Source organism: Pseudochaenichthys georgianus, chromosome 20, assembly GCF_902827115.2.
Source record: "Pseudochaenichthys georgianus chromosome 20, fPseGeo1.2, whole genome shotgun sequence".
NCBI lineage: Eukaryota > Metazoa > Chordata > Actinopteri > Perciformes > Channichthyidae > Pseudochaenichthys > Pseudochaenichthys georgianus.
In genome coordinates, this window is record NC_047522.1 from 819,396 (window position 1) to 842,847 (window position 23,452).

General features: G+C 42.0%; 2 protein-coding genes and 1 long non-coding RNA gene across 3 annotated transcripts in view; all 3 read right to left on the minus strand.

Moving 5' to 3' along the window:
• Positions 1-459: 459 nt before the first annotated feature.
• Positions 460-1,558, minus strand: LOC117465822 (uncharacterized). The gene is made up of 3 exons (XR_004554216.2): positions 1,208-1,558; positions 890-991; positions 460-636 (listed from the first exon to the last, which is right to left on the minus strand). It is a non-coding gene; the product is annotated as an uncharacterized lncRNA (long non-coding RNA).
• A 988-nt stretch (positions 1,559-2,546) lies between these two features.
• On the minus strand, positions 2,547-5,455 carry timm21 (translocase of inner mitochondrial membrane 21). The gene is made up of 6 exons (XM_034108740.1): positions 4,939-5,455; positions 4,140-4,202; positions 3,969-4,066; positions 3,027-3,100; positions 2,762-2,867; positions 2,547-2,680 (listed from the first exon to the last, which is right to left on the minus strand). The coding sequence occupies exons 1-6, from the start codon at positions 5,255-5,257 to the stop codon at positions 2,588-2,590; spliced, it is 753 nt and encodes a 250-aa protein (XP_033964631.1). The 5' UTR covers positions 5,258-5,455; the 3' UTR covers positions 2,547-2,587.
• Positions 5,456-6,906: 1,451 nt separating this feature from the next.
• neto1l (neuropilin (NRP) and tolloid (TLL)-like 1, like) overlaps positions 6,907-23,452 on the minus strand; it is a 90,221-nt gene continuing 73,675 nt past the window's right edge. The window contains exons 8-10 of the mRNA XM_034109195.2: positions 15,407-15,520; positions 10,655-11,267; positions 6,907-9,938 (exon numbers count right to left, since the gene is read on the minus strand). Of these exons, the coding sequence (XP_033965086.1) occupies positions 9,878-9,938; positions 10,655-11,267; positions 15,407-15,520 (788 nt within the window). The 3' untranslated portion in view covers positions 6,907-9,877. The remainder of the gene's footprint in view (positions 9,939-10,654; positions 11,268-15,406; positions 15,521-23,452) is intronic.

Sequence of the window (23,452 nt, forward strand, 5' to 3'; positions counted from 1 at the left end):
TTAATTCAATTCATGAAGACTTCTCTGTTAGTGGATTCCTTGTTCACCAAGCAGCATTTCATCAAGCATTCAAGGTTACATGGGGTGAGTTATGACATATTAATGGTCTTTTGATGGGTAAAAATTCCTTTAAAGTGAAATGTGTCCGCCCGGGTTGAACTCAGACACCCAGTCCTACGCTGCAGATACAACAAAACGATCTGGATGGCGAAAACACGAGGGTGCCACATTGTTGCCGCTATGTACGCACACTTTTTGCTCAGTGACCATTCTTGAGTCTCTCAGTCGCTATAAATACATCATCTTTGTTACAAAAAAGTATTTTAGTTAGCCTTGTGCCTTAATAATGACACATCCTCGAGGCGCTAAGGCACATAGATTGCATGTTTCAAATGTAGGACGTATGTGTGTGTGTGTGTGTGTGTGTGTGTGTGTGTGTGTGTGTGTGTGTGTGTGTGGGGGGGGTCTGAACTTACACTCTGTCTCTCATACATCTGATGGAGGTAGGCCCTTCCTCCGACGATGACTATCTGAGCGTTGCGTGGGTTGTTCAGGTACGCCGCCAGCTGCCTCTGTCTCGATCGATACCAGCACACGTAGAAGCATATCTTGATAATGATGAATACAATGACAACTCTGGAGACGAAAGGGGAGAGGGGGGGTGATGAGACATACTTTACACATCAGTTTTAAAATATTTTATCCAATTATAACCAGTTAAAAACTCAACAGGAAAACCATTGGAAACAGTTATTTTGTATATTTCTAATAACACACTGATACTGTGATATTTTGTTAACATGAAGGTAAAACATTCACAGAAAAGGCTCATCAGTGGATTGCTAGAGTTTAACCACAGACTGCTGAATTATATATCGTTGATACTCACATGTACCAGTACAGCTCCATTTCTCTGAGATGTCAGTCAGTGGTGAGAGGCTCTCATAGCTGGGGACACCTTTCTGATCCCTAGCCAACACCACAACGTGTCCTGAAAACAGTAACAACAAGAGACAGTATTCACTAACTTGCTTAAATGTAATCAATTACAATAAAAGGCTTGAAGTAAACTCCACGCTCAGATCGTCTCAGCTAAAGCACTATTCGGTAACTTAAAACAGATGTTAAGTTAAGCAGCTTATTCGTTCACTTAGCTACTTAACTTAGCGAAAAGCAGACAGAAGCAGACAGAAGATGTTATACTTACTTTACAGAGACAGCTCTTGAGAGTTAGCTGTGAAGGTGTGCCATTTCTCCCTCTTCGTTTCTGAGACGCAAAGAGGAACCAGCTGAAGCTAATGCTAGGTTAGCTATGCTAGTTAGCAGGCCACAACAACAACAACAGCCTAGGTATCCACTCCGCGATTAAAACAAACAGTGATAATGAACCACTTTATCCACATATCTTCTTGGGGTAACACACAAGGTTACTAACTAGTTACCTGGCAAACTACTCGTTAATTTAACATTGAATACACAACTTATAATCGCGTTATTCATGAAGAGTTTCAACCGTTTCAACTAGCGCATCGCAACCGTTGGTTTGGTAAGTGGGCGGTGTGCATAACAAGTGTTGCCTTCATCAATGCCCGGAAAATGCAGCTCCTAATGACACACGATTTTGTAACCATCAGAATCAGTCCATGTTAATGACATGAACTTATACAAAATATGTATAAGATTGGGCCAAAGTAACTGTTTAAATGTTAAAAATATTCATAGGACCTAATTTCCTCCCCACAAAGGAAATAGCAGTGGCAGCCTTTTCGACTGTTGATAATTATTTGGCATTTCATCAAAAATAGCGATGTTTCCGAGTGTTCGTGAAGGCAGCATACTTCAGTCTTTCAAAATGGTAAAATGGGACAAAATCAAGACTATTTCATTAATGTAGTCCTTATATCATCAAAATACCTTTTGAAGTTATTCCAACTCATATATAATGGTTGTTTATAATTTAGAATCAATGATATATGATAAATTGAAAGGGTTATATCAGGTTGTTCCTCTCTCTCGACCCGTTGCCTCTATCTAGTGGTCATTATTGTGTATTGCAGTCTACCATTTAAAGAGACAGCCACATAGTTATGTATTAAACAAAGACTAAAATAACAATGTAAATTGAATAAAAAAGGTAAATATTGTATTCAAATAACTTCAAATGCCATTTAAAATACACCCAATTCAATAAAGCTGAAGAATCAAAGCTCCATCCATCATTTTGTCCCGAAATAAAAGCACTGATACCTTTTTTTCTTGTATGTCTGTTCCGGTGCATACAATAGACAGTTTTTATTACAATCAAAAAGCATCTTTAATTAAAGGTTGAAAAACAACGTGTAGCATGTGTATTATTTACAATAACACATAAGAGTCCATGATAATTTCCTGTGAAAGAGACTGTGCTTCCCAAATGCTTCAGTGTTGTGGCAAAGTTAAAATCAACCAAAATTGTTGATTTTGAACACAACACCTTTCAATAGTCAATAACATTTAGACTTAATCTTAAGCTATTTATCCAATAACTCAAACAAATGTTCCCACAATACTTTTCCAGTGAAGTGACACTCATATCTTTATTTCTTTCTTATCGGTTATCCTCCACGATGATGGTTCGTCTCGGGTAGGTGTCCATTTCCACAATTATGTAACGAAACTCATATTTTCCAGTTTTGGGATTCTGTGAAATAACAACAGTATCTCAATTTGGAGGAAATCTGTGTAATGAAATGCTGCATCTTTAGAAATGAATAGAACAAACCTCTCTTGACTCTGTGTGCACCGTCCCTTTGCGTCCTGGCTCCGATCCTTCGACGTAAAACTTCAGTCTCATATGCTTCACTCCGTCCTTCAGGAACTCATGATGACTGAGGTGGAAACACAAGCAGGTTAAAAAACACTGCAACACCTCAGCAGTACCACCACACAGATGCCTACCTACAAACAACACAATCTATTTTAAACTGTACAAAGAAATGTGTACAAATGAAAAATGTATTCACTCGAAATAAGAATAAAACTCCTACCTGACTTGCTGCCTCCTCCCTCGGCGCGTCGTCTCTCCGTAACACTTGATCGGCTCCCCAAAAGCACCAACAACCTACAATTTCAATACACATACATGATTTTAAACTTTGCTTTTCAACAGATGACTTCTTTAAGATATGCACTGAAATCAACGTAGAGGAGGTAACATACAATACAACATACATTGCAAATAAAGTGCAGCTATTGCTGTGATGACTTGTTGAATCCATTTGAAGATCGACAGAATAATAATTCAAATATTTTGATGATAAATGTCAAAGTATTTAAGTTTGTACGTTTCATGCAGAAAATGCTGTTTTCAGCCTCTCGAATATGGAGATATCAAGCTGTTTACATCACATTAGAGTGGATGTTTTTGGACTGAAAAATCAAGGCACGTAGAGAGAAACTAGGATATGCATCCCTATCTCCCCAAAAGCACCAACAACCTTCAATTTCAATACACAGAAACTATTTTAAACTTTGCTTTTTAACAGATGACTTCTTTAAGATGTGCCCTGAAATCAATGTACATACAATACAACATACATTCCAATTAATGTCACACATGTTTTTATCTACGTGCAACTAGAGCTGTGATGGCTTGTTCAATTAATGTGTAAATCGACAGAAGACGAATTCATTTGATTAAATATTATGATAATTGATTCAATGTTAAAAGTATTTCCATGTAATGTTGTACGTTTCATGCAGAACATGCTGTTTTCAGCCTCTCAAATATGGAGATAAGTGAATATTTGTGCTTTTTGGCCTGAAAAACCAGGCATGTTCAGACCTTGGGACCGGATGGATGCGTCTCTATTTACAGACGTTAGATTCACCGAACAAGTAATGAACTATCTAGAAACAAAATGTGTTGTACCATGTCAGGAGATGTTGGATAAACTGTAAAGATGAGAGATGCAGTTTTATCCTCTTACCCCGGGGTCTAACCGGATTATGTTGAAGGCTTTCCCGTACACTTTGTTTGGACTCGAGGTGGAAAACAGCTCCTGGAAAACCACATACAGCAGCCCGCCTGGAACATAAAGAACACATCGTAAAGCTCTTATCAATTATTTACCTTCAGCCTGAAGTCTTCTTGTAGTTACCCGTCACTCCCAGTCCGATGAGAACGACGATCAGGTAGGTGAAGTCTCTGCCGGCCGCTATCACTGCAACGTATATTTCACAATCAGTTAATGTAGACTCTTACTATGACTTTGGTACTAACAAACATATACTGGGTACAATCTAACACGTGCTTGCTTTAATTAATACAATAACGAATAAATAATGTTTTTACGCCCCCTTTTTTGTCTACCATGCTACTTGAGAGTGTTACAACACTGTCAATGTTATAGTATTTCATGCTGCTACTTGTCGTCTTACCTTGAATATGTTTTTTATTAAGATTTAAAATCAGACATCCTGTAATTGTCCCACAGTGGGGACATGTACAATGTTACAGCAAAGGGCACAGTGTGGACACATTAAGACAGAAGGACAAGACTAACATGTCATATGCACATGAATGCAATACCTGTTTGAACATCATAAGATAAGATAAGATGGACCGTTATTCATCCCCGTGGGGAAATTCTGTAGTTTAACAGCAACAGGGTGACATTGAAAAACAGGACAGCACAGATTCATTAACTATAAAATACGAAATGAATCAAAATGAACATATATACATATTGGGTCATATATATTAGTCATATTTAAATGTGTGTGTGAAAACAGTGTGTATTCTATGTCCAGTAATTGTGTCGTGCAATTAAGTTCCCAACAGAGGTCCAAACTCCTCTACTTCAGTGTCTCGCTGACCTGAATGCAATACCTGTTTGAACAGATCTTATAATTAAGTACAGTATGTTTCTAGTAAATCTTCTTCAGTGTCTCGCTGACCTTTCTGAGCCGCGGAGGGCTCCGGGCTCCCACTCGGATACCGGGACACAGACCGGTCTCTGTCCCCGGAGCTGCTGCTCTGGTTCCGGGCTGCAGAGCGGAGACAGACTCCCCGCTGTGCCCGGAGGAAGCAGCTCAGCACGGGCAGGAAACACCGGGGAGCCTCGGTCCTCTGGAGGGTCAGACCGGACACCGTGCACGCGTTCCGGAGTGTGTCTCTTATTATACATCCATGGTGTGTGTGCACGAGAAAACTCACGTGCGTGTATTTGTGTGTCGCTGTCCGGTGGAGAGCTCTCAATATCTGCGTGTAAGCCATGATTACTGTGTCCTCTGTGAGAGAGTGTGTGTACTTTAGCACGGACAACTAGCTAAAGATGCACGCGCACACACACCGAGCACAGGATCAAATAATATAAAGTTAATTATTATTGTTAGTCGTGTATGCACAACCCAACACACTAACTACATGCTGTGCTATCTGTGTCAAATTGTGTTTATGATTCAGAGGCGCATACTGTTGACGTCACGCACAATTTCAAGGACTCATGGGAAACTGAGTTTTTACCAGTAAGATCTAATCAACATTTTTTGCACGATATACCCAACAAATATATTTGAACAAGTTTCTAGATATTTAAATATACCTCAAAATATATGTTTACTATTGTATATTCAGTTCAGCTATTTAATAATATCAAAATTGCTCTAAAAGGGTTATACATTTGTAATCAGAAATGTATAGTACATTTATCGTGAACCTCATTGTTAATATAAGGTACATTTTACATGAATATATGCAACATAACAACAAGTACTCCTAATTGAACTGGATTTCTATGTGAATTTATTAAGACTATTTAACGTGTAATCACTTAATAATTCCTTAAAAGTACATAGTGACCACTTTAAGTTAGAACAACATCTGTTTTTTATGTTTTCTTCTTATATACATTAAATTAAACATCCTCATGTCCTCATTTGAAAATATCAGTTTCTCAAGTTTCTGTTTGCATCGATTTGACGTAATATATAATGGCCATTCGGGGCAAGTGGTAATAGCCATTGTATGATACTGACAAAATCAATCATCACCAAATGATCAGTAAACATCAGTTTATTGAAAACATTTTATCCAGCATTTTCTGTTATCAAATCAAATGTAAAGGGGTTAAAAAAACACACAATGAAGTGAAGTGGGACCAAAGAGAGAGAGGGGGGTAAATAAACAGTAGTGGACGGTCAGTAGAATCACGCTTTACGAGGTTTAACATCACTTTGTTTCAGACATTCTGTGTCTTCGTCTTCCCAAAAAGGCGTCTCTTGTTTAGATATAAAAACAACCTGATGCTCTACTGCGAAGAGGTGACATCAGGACAGGAACTAAAAGTGAAATCAGCAGCTGCAATGTCATAACATGATTAAAAAACCTGATTCTGTTTTGAACCGCTTTACATTAAAGGTACTCTTTAAACCACGCGTTCAGTCCCGTGTCAGATTTACCCGCCGCTCGTCGGGCGAATGCACCTCTGCTGTCCCAAAGCAAAGAACACACACTTGCGTACATCACAAACTTTTTTTTTTTTTTTTACTTTTACATTTTTCTCATCACAACACTCTACATTGGTAAAGTCGCTCAGTTCACTCGAGATGCATGGGAGAGAAAAGGTTAGCTCCGAATGCTGTCAAAGCTGGCAAGATGCAGAGGAAGGATGCATCTGTCTGAAGTATCTGCAGAGAAATGAAAACACTATTACTTTGAGTCTGTCCTCCTGGCCCTTTTCCATCTCCTGCTGCTCTGATCGAATTGGTGCAGACTAATTACTGAGCTGTCGGCCTCTGTCTATACGCTGGCAGATTACTTTGTGACGTGTGTGTGTGTGTGTGTGTGTTCAAGATAACAGTTAAGAAGAGGGTTGCTTTCTAAATATATATGGTGGCGAAACAGAAAGACAACACACAGATGGGCAATGTGCATAGAAAAGAAACATTTTATTCAAGTCTCTGCAAAAGTGGAAAAGAAGATGGCCGAGCATGGATGTAAATAATACATGACATTGAATTCAGAAAAAGAAATGCACACACAGATGGTAAATACCATACGAACGGACAGTAAGAAAACAACTCGGACACTGACAGAGTGGGAAAAAGGTGTGTGTGTGTGTGTGGCCTAGCATTACTATCCTTGTGGGGACCTACATCTGTTTACACAGTCACGTGTGGGGACTCGCCTCCCTTATGGGGACATCATGGAGGGGAATAATTAATTTTAGGGTGAAGACTTGGTTAGATTTAGGCATGTGTTGGTTCTGGTTAAGGTTAGGATAAGTCTCCAGGAAATGCATGTAAGTCAATGTAATGTCCCCTGAAGTGATGTATACATGGTATGTGTGTGTGTGTGTGTGTGTGCGTGTGTGTGTTGTTTAAGTCAAAGCTAATCTCTCTTTCTGTGTATTGCAAGATGTTTTCGAGGGAGTGTGTGAGGCTGATCCGTCCTTTCTGCAGAGTGTGTGGGGTTAATCTCATGAGGGCAAACACCAAAAGTCGATTAACTTGTCCGTCACATACCGGCCACTATTTGGACTCTTTTTTATTGTCCTGTTCCATGAAACTAATCCTCTAAAGATAATAAAGCAACAAGGAAAGAAAATATGTGTGTGCTGCTGACAGTTTGAGGACACACGGAAAAGCAAATAAAACAAAGGTGAAGCTTTATTGTGATTTATTTTACAAAGCATCAGTAAAATCAGCCCTGAAAGATATTTAGAGTAAATGTAAAAACGGTCAACTCGCCCTATCGTATAAAAGTCTGTTTCCATACAAAGAGGCGCCTACAGTAGAAGAAGGCTGGAAGACAAGCAGACTTTAAGTAATTAAAAAAACAAGTATTCTAAAAGTGCAAAAAGTTTTTTGAAAAGATGTTAAAATGAAAATGGTGCAACTCTCAACATGCGATGCAAAGACGCTTTGTCTTCCACTGCTACGATGTGTTAGTGAAGGGGGCTTTTTATATCTGAACGTTAGTTTATTAAAGTTAATGGCTATCGACGACGCATGCACACACCTTGAAGGGTTATCAAAATTATTTTAGCTTTCATTTTGATTAGGTTAGTAACTAATGCCAATAAAACAAATCATCCTAGATTTTAAAAACAGCTATATTTATCTTTAAAAATCATAATATGTCTGCTATTCATTTGAAGAACACATGCTTTAAGTAACTTTAATATACTTTATTACATTAGTTTCAGTCAGGGCTCTATGATAAGGACACATTTAAAGTTTAATAATCATGTTTATTCTAAAAGGTCCATTTCTTTCCAGAGAGACTAAATCAATCTGGATTTAGAGCCGACGCGTCTCGCAGCCCGGCGAGTGTTCATCTAGTCCTTTGTGTGCATCACATGATTACATATTCAATCTCCTCTCGTCAAAGTGTCCCATCATCATCATCATCATCATCATCATCATCATCATCATCATCATGCAGGTGTAAATCCCCGCTCCGCTTTCTCATATGTCAGTGACGCCCGTTCGTACTGATCCAGGATCGCACTATTCTCAAGAAGTCTACATGATGGAGACAATGCGACATAATGTAGAACATAAGAGAACACACACACACACACACACACACACACACACACACACACACACACACACACACACACACACACACACACACACACACACACACACACACACACACACACACACAACACACACACACACACACACACACACACACACACACACACACACACACACACACACACACACACACAAAAAGACCGGTAATACTTCCTGTGAACGCTCCATTGTGTGCACGCTTGAAGCTGCAGCCATTTTGTAAATATGCAACTCTGTTATGCTGATATTTGCATATTAAATGTATATATATATGTATTGTATATTTGCATATTAAATGTATATATATGTATTGTATATTTGCATATTAAATGTATTGTGATCTTACTTCTCCATGAAAGCACGTGATGGAGCATCCACAGGAAGTGTTACCCACAGGCAGAAATACTACTGTATGCTTCACAATAAACCAAAATACTACAGGTGACAGAAATCATGCACAGCTACAGAGGAACTCGGCATAAAGTTTCATCAGTAAATACTTACAGACTTTAAAAAGGTTTTTCAATAATCTCCATTCGCTTTCTTTAGTGTGTGCACAAACATCCCACTGATTGAATGGCTGAACACATGTGGGATGGTACGGAAGAGGATTAGGGACACATGTCAACACTTTGAGTTTCCAGAAATCTGAGAAAAAAGTTAGTTTACTTTAAATAAGAATATTTTAAAAGTGTATTTGAGTTCTGAGTTAAAGTCAGAGTTCAGATAATAAAGACAGAATATATTTATTAATTAATTTCAGTTTGTATTTGAGGTTTAAAGTGGCCTAGCTAAACTGACACATGTATAGGAACTTTTGATGAATGTCCTGTAACTTTTACCATATAGCAATTTAGACTTTTTTTCACATTTTTCACAATGAGTCCTAATCCTCTTCCGCAGTAAGGTGTCTGCTTTATAAACGTGTACTTTCATGTGGATTTAAAAAGCTTCTTTCCAAGATGTTCTGCAGGTAGAGAAGTTAGACATATTGTTCGGCTTCAACTACAGATGATTGAAAAAAGTCCATGCTGATGAAAACCCACTGAGTGATACCACGTATGTCTTCTGGAGACATGCGGCAAACTGGAGCATCACAAAAAAAAAAAACGTACAAGGAGGGCAAGATGGCCGCAAGCAAGAAAACCATCTTGGTGAAAATGAACAAATAAAAAAGCAAGAAAACAACCCGCGCAAAAATCACAGAAAAGGAAAGTACAGAAAGTATAATTACTCACTGGGCAGATGATGACTACACAACAACATTTAGAGGTGTCCGTTGACAGGGTGCTTACCTTGAGATTGTCTCTTAGACCCTAGTTGTGTTGTACTCTGATTCATGTTTGCTCAAAGAGCCAATGAGGCAGAACCTGCAATGTCACGGCTCTTTCTTTAATATCTCGTTTTGCACAGAGAGGTCAGAATGCACATTGTGCTACAGAACAGAAATACACTTCAATGGTGCGTTGCTAGTCTCTGGGAGCCTGGCATGCAGAACACAGAGAATACACAGTCGAGGACACTCTGGAAAGAGTGCATAGGAAGTGCATGCAGGAACGTGTGTCCTCCTAAGCCTTTACCTTTCTAAGCTGCGAGTTCAGAGCACTGTTTTACTTCATAGAAAATCTTCCTCATGCCAAAGTGTTGAGCGTTATATAAGTATTGTTTGCAGTAAGAAATGCATATTTGTGCATGTTATTAATCTTAATATTAAGCCCTTGCATTAACAGTCAAAACTGGACTGATTATATCATTAATATCGTTTACCATGAGGTCTGTATCGACACATTTCAAAGTAAAGTTCGGCAATAAGAGTTCAATCATGGTTGAAACTAGCAGGGGGTGCTTGACGTGTTCAGCGATGAGCATGCAAGAGGGGACATAATTTAGCCCTTTGTGAACAAAATATGTTTAATGATAGAAAGGGGGAGAAAAAACAGGGTTAATGCAAACAAAAAGAAGTCTATTATATTATTAAAAAACATGAGGAAGCTAAAATAAAAGGAAAATCAAAATAAATGCATCCCACACACACTTCCCCATCGCTAACTGCTGCTCTCCTCATCAGAAATCTATGGATACTGACCGCTGTACTGCCTTTTCGTGGCGGGAGAGCCGGTGGCTGGTGGTGGGAACTTCCTCCATTTCGTCGTCCATGTCGCATCCGTTATCCGCCGCTTCCTGCGAGTAGCTGTGCTTCATCACCAGGATGCTGCGTCTGTTCCCAGAGGTCGGCAGCAGGGGGCGCACCGCCATGTTCTGCTGCGGGAGGTCCGTCAGCAGCGCGGCGGCGTCGCGACTCAAGTTCCCGCGGCTTCCTCGCCCACTGAGAGACAGCTGGGATAAGTGGGCGGAGCCAGGGTTTGAGGAGGAGCCACAGTGATGATCGTGGATGCATCTCGACGAGGCGCGTCGCAGAGCGTGGTAGTTCTCAAAGTCCTCCGCCAGGTCCACTAAGTCTGAGGAGGCGTTGGCGTTGGCGCTGCGCAGCGTGCACAGCTCGTAGTGAGGCGGCTCGAACACCTCCTGGAACATCGTGGGGTCGAAGTCCTCGCGCCGCAGGATGTACTTCTTGCGCGGCTGCTTGATCTGCACGATGACGGACACGATGAGCAGCAGGAGGACGATGCAGCACGTCACGCCGATGATGGTGCCGTTCGTGTTGTTCAGGTTGTCCAAGATGTTGGCTTTCCTCTTCTCTGTACAGAGGAAGACACAACAGAGCTCGATACATCTCAATGTGAAGACACAACTGCAGTTCTATTCCCAGTTCGTCGACCGTTAGCGAAACACCTCGAGACTAGAAATGCAGCTCAGTAAGAGACTTATTGTCAGAGCTGGGATAGTGCTTACCTTTTTCTAGCCTTAGCTTAACTAAAGGGAAGGGTTGAACATCGGAGATCAATGTCTCATCTCAACTGTCTTGCCAGAGTTTTGCAAATCGAGGGTAACCATCTAGACAAGACCTGCGATTCAAATGATACTGTGCTTTTAAAGGCTAACTTAAAACCATTGTTTAGCAGCTGGTCTTCATCCATACTTAATACGAGTTAATGAAGTGTTCAAACCAACCCAGAGCAAATGCTTGATACATCACAATGTGAAAACACAACTCCAGTTCTAATCCCCGTTAGTCGACCATTGGCTAAACACCTCGAGACTAGAAATGTCGCTCAGTAACTTCGTCAATCGGCCACGGTATGCTTTTCTTTGTCTTTTTTTTTGGTTTACAAAAATGCTGCAAGCGTTCCTTAATATATGCGACACTAGGGATTAAGTCGCGCGAGAATTGTGACGATTTTCTCTGACCAATCAGCAGTCGTCACTAGTTTAGCATATTCCGCCCGGTTGTTGGCCCCGCTTGTTGGCCTCGATAGAACCACGATTTAGTCGGGCCAGAAAAAAGGTGAAAAAGTAGCCTCGGGCCAAAACTAGGCCAAGTGGAAACGCAACCAAAAACGGGCCCCGCACGGCTCGGCGCGCTTAAAGCGAGCTACCCGTTGCCGTGGAAACGCGCCATAAGAGACTTATTCTCAGAGTTTGCAAAGTGCTTTCTTATGTTTAGGTCTTCGGAAACTAAAGGGATGGATTAAACATTGTGTCTGCGCCCATGTTGGCTGACAACCTGTTCGTAAGTCGAGCTACCTACCCTACGACTACAGTAGAAACCAAACCAAGCAGTTCCTCCAAGGACTTTTCTAGACGGCACATCCTCGATTTGAAACTAGAACTCTTCGAATCTACAACTTCCAACCGTTCGAGTTCAATGTCTCATCTTAACCGTCGTGCAGGACCTGCATGTCATACTAAATGATAGTGATTTTACAGGTTCAGCTAAAAAAAAGACATATTCAGAACGAGCACAACGATAGTATTTAGAAGCTGGTATTTGTCCACGTAAATGAAGCTTTCAAACCAAACCCCGAGCAATTGTTCAAACTTTTTGGTGCAATTTCGTACAAAGTCAACGCAAAGACTCTTATAATTGCATATTTGCTCCAGCTAATGCAAATCAAACATCCTAACGTCTGCGTAATTCGAGATGTGTGGAGAGTCCGTGACGTGCGCTTGTCTTTTCTCTGAAGCTAATTTTAGTTTTTGTTCTCTGTCCAAAATCGAAGACCTAATATCGAAAAAATACTACCGAGAACTTCGAGAGTTAATCTGCCATAACGATGCCATGTGGTAACGGAGAGCAACAGTCCCACAGAGGGTGAGGCTGAGCAAAGGGTGGTTTCCTTAGCAACAACTCAAAGGTAGATAGCTCGCATGTTAAACACGCGTCTGTGGCTCTCATATGCAGAAGACGGAGGGAAGGTGACCTTGGGCCAAAGCCACGGTCTTTTGTCACGAGAGAAGAGAGGCAGTCTGTGGGGAGATGTGCGGCATGTACACGCTGTATGGACACAGCAGCTTCAATGGTTACAATCAGAAGGTGAAGAAGAAGGGATAACACCTGACATTGGATCACTAATGAGGACACATGTAGTCAATGTGCGGGGAGAGAGAAACACGGCCTCCTCATGCTGCACTCTCTCAGTGTGAGTGAGCTACAGCAGGGTTTAATTAATTGATGCAATTTGTCATGTGCTCTGCTTAAGAGAGAGTAAGGCTACTGTGCATACAGAATCTGATTAGACGCAGGGAGGAAGGGTAACTGTGGGGCTGAAGGGAGGTACTGCAGAGCAACTGGTGGGAACACACTGAAGGTCCTCCTCCAGCATGCTAACAGAGGTGTCCCAACTGTAGCTGTGAACATGACAGGATGTGTGATGACCTAGCTATGTGATGAACATGATGATTCAGCCTCTATGGAGAGAGGCATCAAGCATGCTCATTTCTGACGTGGAGCTAATCTGAAGTAAACATTGAAGACTGCTTTCTGTTCCTCCATCTTGTGACTGAGTGACTCCCTCTCTTGGATATCAGCATGTGAAGGACACTGCTCAGGAACTAGTGGATGCTCTGTATGTGATGACTCCTTCCCTTCTGGAGAGGATCACAGATACATGGATCCTGAGGCTGAAGCTGGAGCCGGGGACCAGGGATTATTAAAAGTCCGTTTTTTTCCGATTTTTGAGAAAAAGTCAACATTTTAAGTTTTTTGAGAAAAAGTCAGATTTTTGAGATTTTTTTGAAAAAGTCTAGATTTTTTAGATGTCTGAGAGAGTCAGAATTTTGAGGAAAATACTAACAAATTCTCTTTATTTTTTTTTGACTACTTCCATTCTTGAGAGGATAATCAATATGGCTAATCTGAAGTAAACATTGAATACTGCTTTCTATTCCTCCATCTTGTGACTGTGTGACTCCCTCTCTTGGATATCAGCATGTGAAGGACACTGCTCAGGAACTAGTCTCTGTATGTGATAACTCCTTCCTTTCTGGAGAGGATCACAGATACATGGATCCGGAGGTTCAAGCTCAAGCCGGGGACCAGGGATATTTTCCGAACAGGAAGTAAAGGTAATTGTACCACAGTAGTAGAGGTAGTTAGCCGTAATGAACAGCAGAGATGTATTTATGGACGTGTGAGATGCTTGAGTGCTACAGTATGGATGCCACTTTACAGTATGTACTACAGTTATGAAAGGTTGAGGAAAAGAACATTAATTAATTGGCGATATAATGCAACTTCCCCAGCGTCTTCACACGTCTCAGATAATTAATTTAGTGGCATTCCAAGGAAGAAGCAGCCATAATAAATCCCCAGTGAGAGGACGAGTGGTGGAGCGGCCAGCAGCAGACCCTGGGGATCGATGTATGGATCCAGAGGCTTTAACGTTCAAAGTGCAGAGGGGGTCCAAGTGCAGCGGAAATGAAGGAATTGATGGCATCACAAAGTCAGAGAGTACACAGGCACTTGAAGCCTGGAGGCAGGGAGGAAGGAGAGCAGCTTCAAAGACCTGGACCAACAACCAGATCAGCTGTCACAACACATGTCGTCCTCTAAAGTATATGATATACTATAAATAACTATATCAATGCTAAGTTAAGCTTTTTGTATTACAAGTTCTATTGCTTTTACCTCATATAATATTTAACACATTGTACGGTGTCCTTGGGTTTCACGAAAGGCGTTTTAAATACAATTTATTATTATTATTAACACTTGAAAACCAGTGAGGAGAGTACAACATAAATATCTTATGTTCATCGCATAAAAAAAGAAATACAAATAAATCAGATCAGGGCTTTTGATAACACAAAACCTCAAATTGATTTAAATAATAAAAAAAAGAATAAAAGCGACAAAGAATTAATACAAATAAATGCCTGATTAAGTGGATGATATTTAATCTGGGGTGCATTTCGCCTTTCGAATCAATAACTGCCTCCACCTGCTCAGTTACATGTTGTTGTTGTGTTGTTGTTGTTGTTGTTGTTGTAAGTGTGTAAAGGATTAAAGTAAAAGTCCAGCGGTGTGTAAACCCTGGGTGTTTCTCAATGTCGAGGACGCTTCCTTGGTAGGACAAGTCCCTCCGAGTCACTTCCTTCAGAAGCGAGGCAAGAATCCTTCCTAGCCTCGGAAAACGAAGAATCGTGGAACAGGCTAACGGGTGAGCGAGGCCCCGCCTTCAATGGAGCGCGATTTCCGCCAAAGATTTGGAAATTGGTCCGTGTGCAAAGCATTGTGGGGATTTTAAGACCGCGGAGTCTAAACACGCCGGCCTCGGTAGAATTCCAAGGAGCCTGGACATTGGAACAGTCCTTCGGCGGCACTCGATGACGTGGCATCCTTGAAATAGTGGCTCTGGAGCATCCTTCCTCGACATTGAGAAACACCCCTCTCTGCTTCCCTGTCGCTGTGTGTTACGACTCTAAAGTAACATCTCACCTTTGCATTGGTTCTCGTCCCAGGGGTAGACGCAGTTCTGCATGCCGTTACACACCAGCGTGCTGTTGATGCACATGTTGCTGTGGCAGAAGAAGGCGTCGGCATCACATGGAGCTGGAAGTATAACACAAATACACACAATTACATAAATGTACTTACTTTTCTTTACATAATGCCATACTTACTCGTCTGCAACTTAAGTGATTTACACTTTCACGCTCATGAACAGAAGCAAATGTGTTTTGGACACCCTGCAACAGTTATTTAGGGCTTCAGAGAGTGAGCCAGATGTTGAGATATACATTTGGATCAGACCTTTCCCCCAGAACCCATCTGTGCCATGCAGAGCTTTGGCAGAGCTCTGGGACTGACGGCGTTACCATGGTGATACACAGCTGAATTAGAGTGAATAACCTCCATCTCTCTCTGAACCCCGACCCGTCTGCCAACACTTCCTGACTCACATTGTCTCTGTGAGTTCTCAGTCTTCCACTTCCTCCCTCAGACTTTTTTCATTCATACACTTTATGATGTTGTTTGTGGTCCAAACCAGCAGAGGGAGCCCTCTTCTTCTTCTCCTCCACCGGACGATATAAAAACTGAGATCCACATTTATCTTCTGCTAAATTAATTCCCCTACTCTCTGTAATATGTTTGCGCACACAAAAGCACACCCAGTCGCTGCTGGGAGGATGAATTATCTCCTGAGAGTCTGAGTCACTCCGCCGGGGTGTTTGTGCAGAGCGTATCTGCAGCGAAGCCACTTCTTCTTCTTCTCTCTTATTTAAAACCACCGTCGCCTCGCACTACGTTGGAGGTCTTCTGCCCCGAGGCGAACTAGCAGACAAGATGTAAACAGAGTTGACAATGAATTCAGATCACCCCACACTTCTCCTTTTAATCTCACACTGCGGTACTTTTCCCACAAAGGTTCAGGCGAACTTAGTTCATGCGAACTCTTTAGTTCGCATGAACTAAGTACAGAACGCGTTCACACCAGAATAAATCCCTGAGGGTGGATTAGGCAAATGAAGCCGCTGACGTCACTTCTTCTTCTTCTGCTTTGGGTTTACTGGCAGGCCGCAAACCACTTCACGGCGTATACTGCCGCCCAAAGTCCCCGGCCGGAAGTCCCCGGAGTTGGGGAAGGCTTCAGTAGAAGCTGCTGGGACTCCCAGCAGCTTCTACTGAAGCCTTCCGAGTAAATCGCCAGAACGCCGACACCTCCTCATCTCCACCGCTCCCATGTTTTATTTTGTGTTGCCATAAGTTAGTCTCTCTGTGTTTCTGCGCTGGGCTAATGCTAATAATGCTAATGCGAGGATAATAAAATGGCGGCTTCACAAAACTTTTTGGGAGTTTTACGGGGCGTGGTTTGCAATCCGCCCAGCCAATCAGACATATAGCTCTTTTCTCACAAAAGAGCCGCTCGAGGGTGTAAAAAGGTTCACATGAACTAATTTTAGTACCGGCTCTTTTTGGTGTGAACGCGATCATGAACTAAGTTCGCATGAACCTTTGTGGGAAAAGTACCGCAGTGTGAACGCGGCTTAAACCGAGGTGAAAAGTGCTCGGAGAGGATCTGATCCGAGACCCAGCAGAGATCCATACGTTAGCATAGCATTAGCATACTGTGTGGTTCTCAAACGCTCTCATGCATCCAGCACGAGGAGCTTTGCGAGACAAACCAGAAGTGACGTGTGCAGTGAAGCCGGAGCAGATCTCCCTCTGAGCCCCGGAGATTTCTGCTGGTGAGGCGTAACAATGCTGACAGCCGGGATGTCACCCGGGCACGTTTATCACCTAAGACATAATTGCTTCTTGGGTAAAGATAGGCTTCACTTTCTTCTACGTCACACTGGTATCTAACGCTGTAGGTGTGCAGAGCATGAGTGTGTGTGAGCCTGGAAACAGATCTGCAGGTGGGAACGTGCTGGAGCTTTGGGAACGTGTTCCTCTCCTAAAAGCTGCTGGTCCCGCGGGAAACAGCAGCTGTGAGCAAACAGAAAAGCTGCAGCCAGGGAGAGTTTATTGTGGATGCAATATAAGCTGAAAAACACACATTCTCTTCCAGAAGGGACACACTGTGTTGCTTTCACTTGGGGAAGGGAAGTTAACTTCATACTGTCCTTCTGTAGTTCTCCCCCATCAACCCTTTCATTAGCAATGACTTTCAAACATGTTTTGAGTACACTTTATATGTCAATAATGCAATAATGATGTATCATCTCCTTGGTTCTGTATAATAGTTATGAGAACCAATCAATATGCATAACACTTTACAACAACCACCACTTAAGTATTTTATAATCACTTAAAAGGTCAATTATAATAAGACGTATAGAATATAATTGCAGCGCACTCACTGTTTCTTTCAAGAGTCATAATGTATTATATTTCATAAAGTTTCATTATAATCACAATCTTTTAACAATGTGAGTTTCTCTAAGTGGAAATGCTATGAGTTCATTCAAGCACGAACAACGCAGGAAAACGTGAAGTTCTACAGCGAACAATGACCACCTGCACAGTACAATACACAAACAGTATTATTACATATGATGATATTATACTTATGAGGTCCTAAAAATGCTTTAAAATGTTGTTTAACCATCGGAAAAGCTGATGGGAGCATACTTCATGTCATAGTCTGCTCCATCATTCACCTGTAGTTTTCCATTCACCTGTCTCACCTGTTTTCCACACCCACTCGTTAACTCACTCTCTCTCTCTTCTGCACCCATTAGCTTCTGCCAGTATTTAAACCCGCACCTTACACACACACTCTTTGCCAGATTGTACTGCCTCATGCTTGTCTTTCCCGCGTTTGATACCAGATTGCCTTCCCGGTTCCGACCCTGCCTGTCCTCGATCTGCCTGTTCCCTGATCCTGCCTGTCCCTCGACTATCCTGCCTGGCATGTTATCCGACCCTGCCTGTATCCACGCTGACCGCCTCGCTCACTCCCTGACCCTCTGCCTGTCCCTGACTCACCTTCTGCCCGCTGTCCTCCGGTGCGTTATACTGCCCGGTTGGTATTCCTCCGATCCAGTGGAATCTCCAATAAAGGATATTACCAATTCTCCTTGGTTTCTCGAGTGCTGCATTTGGGTTCTCCTTAAGGTTGTGACACTTCAAAGTCCACTGCTCATTACAGACGCCTATCATTGGTTTACTGAACATGTGCGAGTGGTTGCCGGGCAGCACAGGGTTGTTTTAGGCGGCATTTGTCTTTAAAATCTTAATGTCAGTCGGTATTTTGTCCGCTCAGTCGAGTCATTCAAATACTTTCCTCGCCTTCCTGTGCCCTGCTAGCTTTCCAATGTGATGGCTTTTTCACTTGTTCTATACAGTATGATGAAATCAACAACAGAATACACATCATGTGGGCAAACAAGTGAAAGAGTTATAACGATCTGTCCAAACCGTCCATGTGACAAAACGCTGATGCGTATAGATCTAAGCTGCCTGGCTCCACTACTTCGAGTCTAGTGTGTTTTACATCTCAAAGACGTTGCTCTGCCGCAGAGTGTGTGGAGGCAGTGACTGCACCGCTCGCTGCGACCGGGGAAACGCTCAACAAAAACATTTGCTAAAATTAAATATTCTTTTGTTGTGTGCGGGTCTCTTTTTCAAGTTACGATTATACAATAACTACTAGTTGTTTAAATGGGAAGGCTTGATGATATCCTCCACAACAGCTTTATAAACACCACAAAACTGATTTTGACAATATGAGACATATTACCCCGAAGGTCTCTTTGAAAATAAAAGTGTATAATTGGGTGTTCGGGTCTAGGACGAGCAATGCATCAAGATTCATCATTGACTTTAGACTGCCTTATCTTTATCTAGCATCTATATGGATCCATTTGACCCACATAAGTTGCTAGTTAATAATATAAAGCTATAAAAGCTTTTTTGGGGGAAATTGTATCCTAATATTAGTCTATTATAGTCAGATAACATCATTATCCACTGTCTTCACCAAAGGGAACATCCATCCATCCATCTTCTCCTCTTATCCGTGGTCGGGTCTCGGGGGTATCAGTTCCAGCAGAGAGCCCCAAACGTCCCTCTCCCCTCATCAACCAGCTCTGACTCGGGGGTCCCAAGGCGCTCCCAGGCCAGCGAAGAGATATAATCCCTCCACCTGGTCCTAGGTCTACCCCTCGGTCTCTTCCCAGCTGGACGTGCCTGGAACACCTCCCTAGGGAGGCGCCCAGGTGGCATCCTAACTAGGTGCCCGAACCACCTCAACTGGCTCGACGCGAAGGAGGAGCGGCTCAACTCCGAGTCCCTCCCTGATGACCGAACTTCTCACCTTATCCCTAAGGGAGACGCCAGCCACCCTGCGGAGAAAACCCATCTCGGCCGCTTGTATCCGCTTGAGTGTATTTAATCCCATTCGTTACTTAAAAACGTGTTTCGGGGCCATACAATTTAAATAAATGTATTGGACTGTGTTGTGACCTGGCTCAGAAGGCCACAACAAAGAGGAGACACACCATATCCACGTTTAATAAAATATGTTAATTTTAGCAAAACCAAATGAATTAAGTTCAAAACCAGTAAAGTACGAGGTGTGGACGTCAGTGGTGTCAGTAGTGTACATGCAGGGTGAGGATTGTATGGACGTGTACGTGTGTGAGAGTGAGAGTGTTGAAGTGCACAAAGTAAAGCAACTGAAGAAACTCATAATATACTCAACAAAAACCGGGGTGCCTGCAGGGAGAAGCAGAGAGAAGCAGAGAGAGGGCAGAGAGGCTTTAGATCGCTGCAGGGCACCAGACCCAGGTGCCCCGAGTCACTGCAATGACCAATCAGCTTTCGAACCCAACACAAGGGTTAAGAGGCGAAACCTTTCTTCAAATATCTCTCAGTTTTGTCTACTTCATGGACCCCCCCTTTCCTCTTTATTATATATGTATTTGTTGTCTTTGAATTGTTTGATTATTATTCTTTATTATTTTTATTTATTTATGATGTATTTTAGTTTTGTCCTGTTCGTCTGCACACCACTCTCTTTCAAGTGCAGATCAGCTATGTATGGATTGTCAACTGATGTCCAATAGTAGAGACTAAGCTGAACACTAGTAGCTTTGAACTGTTGGATATTTGTAACTGTGGTTCCTATCAGTGTACCACATGTCTTATCTATGTGTCTTCAATACAAAGACGGGCTCCTCGTTGATATCAGCACGGCAGAAAGTCTACACGGCTTCAAAGCAGACGGATGCTTCCTCTGCATCTCCGCCATTCAACTCAATAAAAGAAAACGAGACTGCAGTACTTAAAGAGTTCAGCCCATTTAACGCCGCAGCTCATCACTTTTACTGTAAATATATGAGATGGAGCCTCAGTGACTACCTCAGGGTGGAAATGCACTTAGTGAAAGTCTCTTTGGATCTAAATAATGTATAAACTGTAATCATCAGAGCTTCAACGTTTTTAAGCCTATAAACCGGCATGTTTTTTGTTGATCCGAGTTTAAATCTCTTTGGGAGAAGCAGTGGGATTAAATAAGTGTAAACTTCTTCCCACCCCTTTTCGGATGTATAATTAGGTAGATCATTTGTTTACATATCATTTGTAAGTCAATCATATTTTTGTTTATCAATTTCATGCTGCTTGAGTTTGAACAGCATCATAATTATCTTGTTTTTCATTATTATTAAAACATTTTCGAAATAAATCAAATCAAAACTCTTCATGGTTTATTCCACTTATGGTAAGTTGCATTGGGCACAAGCATCAACTAAATGTAATGTGATGATGTGGGGGTCTCGCTGCAGACCGCCTGAGTGACTGAGGCGTTGCCCGGGCAACAGCACATCCTGGCCTCACAAAGAGGACAACACAAGCAACCCAGTTATAGTCATTAAACCAAATCACTACAACATATACGCAACATACCGTAGAGGTATAATGTTGTAGAAACGAATGACCTTTCTTCAACATCGGGAACCAGCTTGTGACATTTAAGTAAATCCAATCCACCGTGAAGCGCGACGTACCATCTGTGCATACATGCCGTGTAAAGGGATGTTTGTCTGTCAACAGGATTACGGTGTCACTTCTGGACAATTTCACGAAACTTTGTGGAAAAACACTCTCTTTTAAGCAAGGATCAGAATCACAGGGAGAATTTAGTTTTACTTGCAAGATTCATCGTATTCATCATGTGTCGTCTGGACCATCCAGATTAGGAAAACTCGTCCGAAATATGTTTCCACAATGTGACGTATAAACACCAACATCGGACTTCCTCCATCAGAGGAGCACTTGAATGCACCATTCATCACGTTATACTAAACATTTTTGGGAGCCCTTTGTTGTTGTTGTTGTTGTTGTTGTTGTTGTTAATCTTGACCTCACCCACTTTGCTGTGAGAGATTCCTCTTCAAGATTCAAAGATGCAGAAGTGTAGTGTGTGTGTGTGTGTACGTTATACTAAACATTTTTGGGAGCCCTTTGTTGTTGTTGTTGTTGTTGTTGTTAATCTTGACCTCATCCACTTTGCTGTGAGAGATTCCTTTTCAAGATTCAAAGATTCAGAAGTGCAGTGTGTGTGTGTGTGTGTGTGTGTGTGTGTGTGTGTGTGTGTGTGTGTGTGTGTACGTTATACTAAACATTTTTGGGAGCCCTTTGTTGATGTTGTTGTTGTTGTTGTTAATCTTGACCTCATCCACTTTGCTGTGAGAGATTCCTCTTCAAGATTCAAAGATTCAGAAGTGCAGTGTGTGTGTGTGTGTGTGTACGTTATACTAAACATTTTTGGGAGCCCTTTGTTGTTGTTGTTGTTGTTGTTGTTGTTGTTGTTAATCTTGACCTCATCCACTTTGCTGTGAGAGATTCCTCTTCAAGATTCAAAGATTCAGAAGTGCAGTGTGTGTGTGTGTGTGTGTGTGTGTGTGTACATTATACTAAACATTTTTGGGAGCCCTTTGTTGTTGTTGTTGTTGTTGTTGTTGTTGTTGTTGTTGTTGTTAATCTTGACCTCATCCACTTTGCTGTGAGAGATTCCTCTTCAAGATTCAAAGATTCAGAAGTGCAGTGTGTGTGTGTGTGTGTGTGTGTGTGTGTGTGTGTGTGTGTGTGTGTGTGTGTGTGTGTGTACGTTATACTAAACATTTTTGGGAGCCCTTTGTTGTTGTTGTTGTTGTTGTTAATCTTGACCTCATCCACTTTGCTGTGAGAGATTCCTCTTCAAGATTCAAAGATTCAGAAGTGCAGTGTGTGTGTGTGTGTGTGTGTGTGTGTACGTTATACTAAACATTTTTGGGAGCCCTTTGTTGTTGTTGTTGTTGTTGTTGTTGTTGTTGTTGTTAATCTTGACCTCATCCACTTTGCTGTGAGAGATTCCTCTTCAAGATTCAGAAGTGCAGTATGTGTGTGTGTGTGTGTGTGTGTGTGTGTGTGTGTGGCATTTAGCCTCAGACCCTCTTCATTCACTTCACTATTACAAAGGATGCCCTCTGCACCCCCTGTCAAACTACACACTGCCATCAGTGAGCAGCAAGAGGAAGAGTTACTGTGTGTGTGTGTGTGTGTGTGTGTGTGTGTGTGTGTGTGTGTGTGTGTGTGTGTGTGTGTGTGTGTGTGTGAAAGTGTGTGTGTGAAAGTGTGTGTGTGTGTGTGAACGTGTGTTTGTGTGTACGTTCATCCTTTGTCTCACTCTCTCTCTGCGTCCACACAGAACCGTGCTGGCTGAGCTAAATCCACCAGTGCCATCATATCATATCCACATCCACACTAACCCGGGGGCGATATTCCCTCTAATGGAACTCCCATACCTACCTGCAGTTTAAACGCTCATAAAACGAAATGGAAACCTGTGACAGCACCTTTCCTATTAACAGCGTGGGATATAAGTCGCCATAAACGTGGTGATTCCACCTCCTCCTGCCTTTAACGGCGACCACTAAACACCAGACTTGTTTTTTACTCTGCCTTCCTGTCATGGAGCGGCGGTCTGATTAATAAGGCTAATCAGTTTCCCTCAGATGGGGGGGTCATGCTGCAGTAAACATCTTTATGACAGCG

Bases quoted from the DNA above. Each gene is read 5' to 3' on its own strand.
- timm21 (XM_034108740.1), bottom strand. From the start codon at position 5,257: ATGGCTTACACGCAGATATTGAGAGCTCTCCACCGGACAGCGACACAC. The intron at 4,067-4,139 runs GTAACTACAAGA...TTTATGTTCCAG, and splicing joins CATCGGACTGGGAGTGACGG to GCGGGCTGCTGTATGTGGTT. The intron at 3,101-3,968 runs GTAAGAGGATAA...TTGAAATTGTAG, and splicing joins TAATCCGGTTAGACCCCGGG to GTTGTTGGTGCTTTTGGGGA.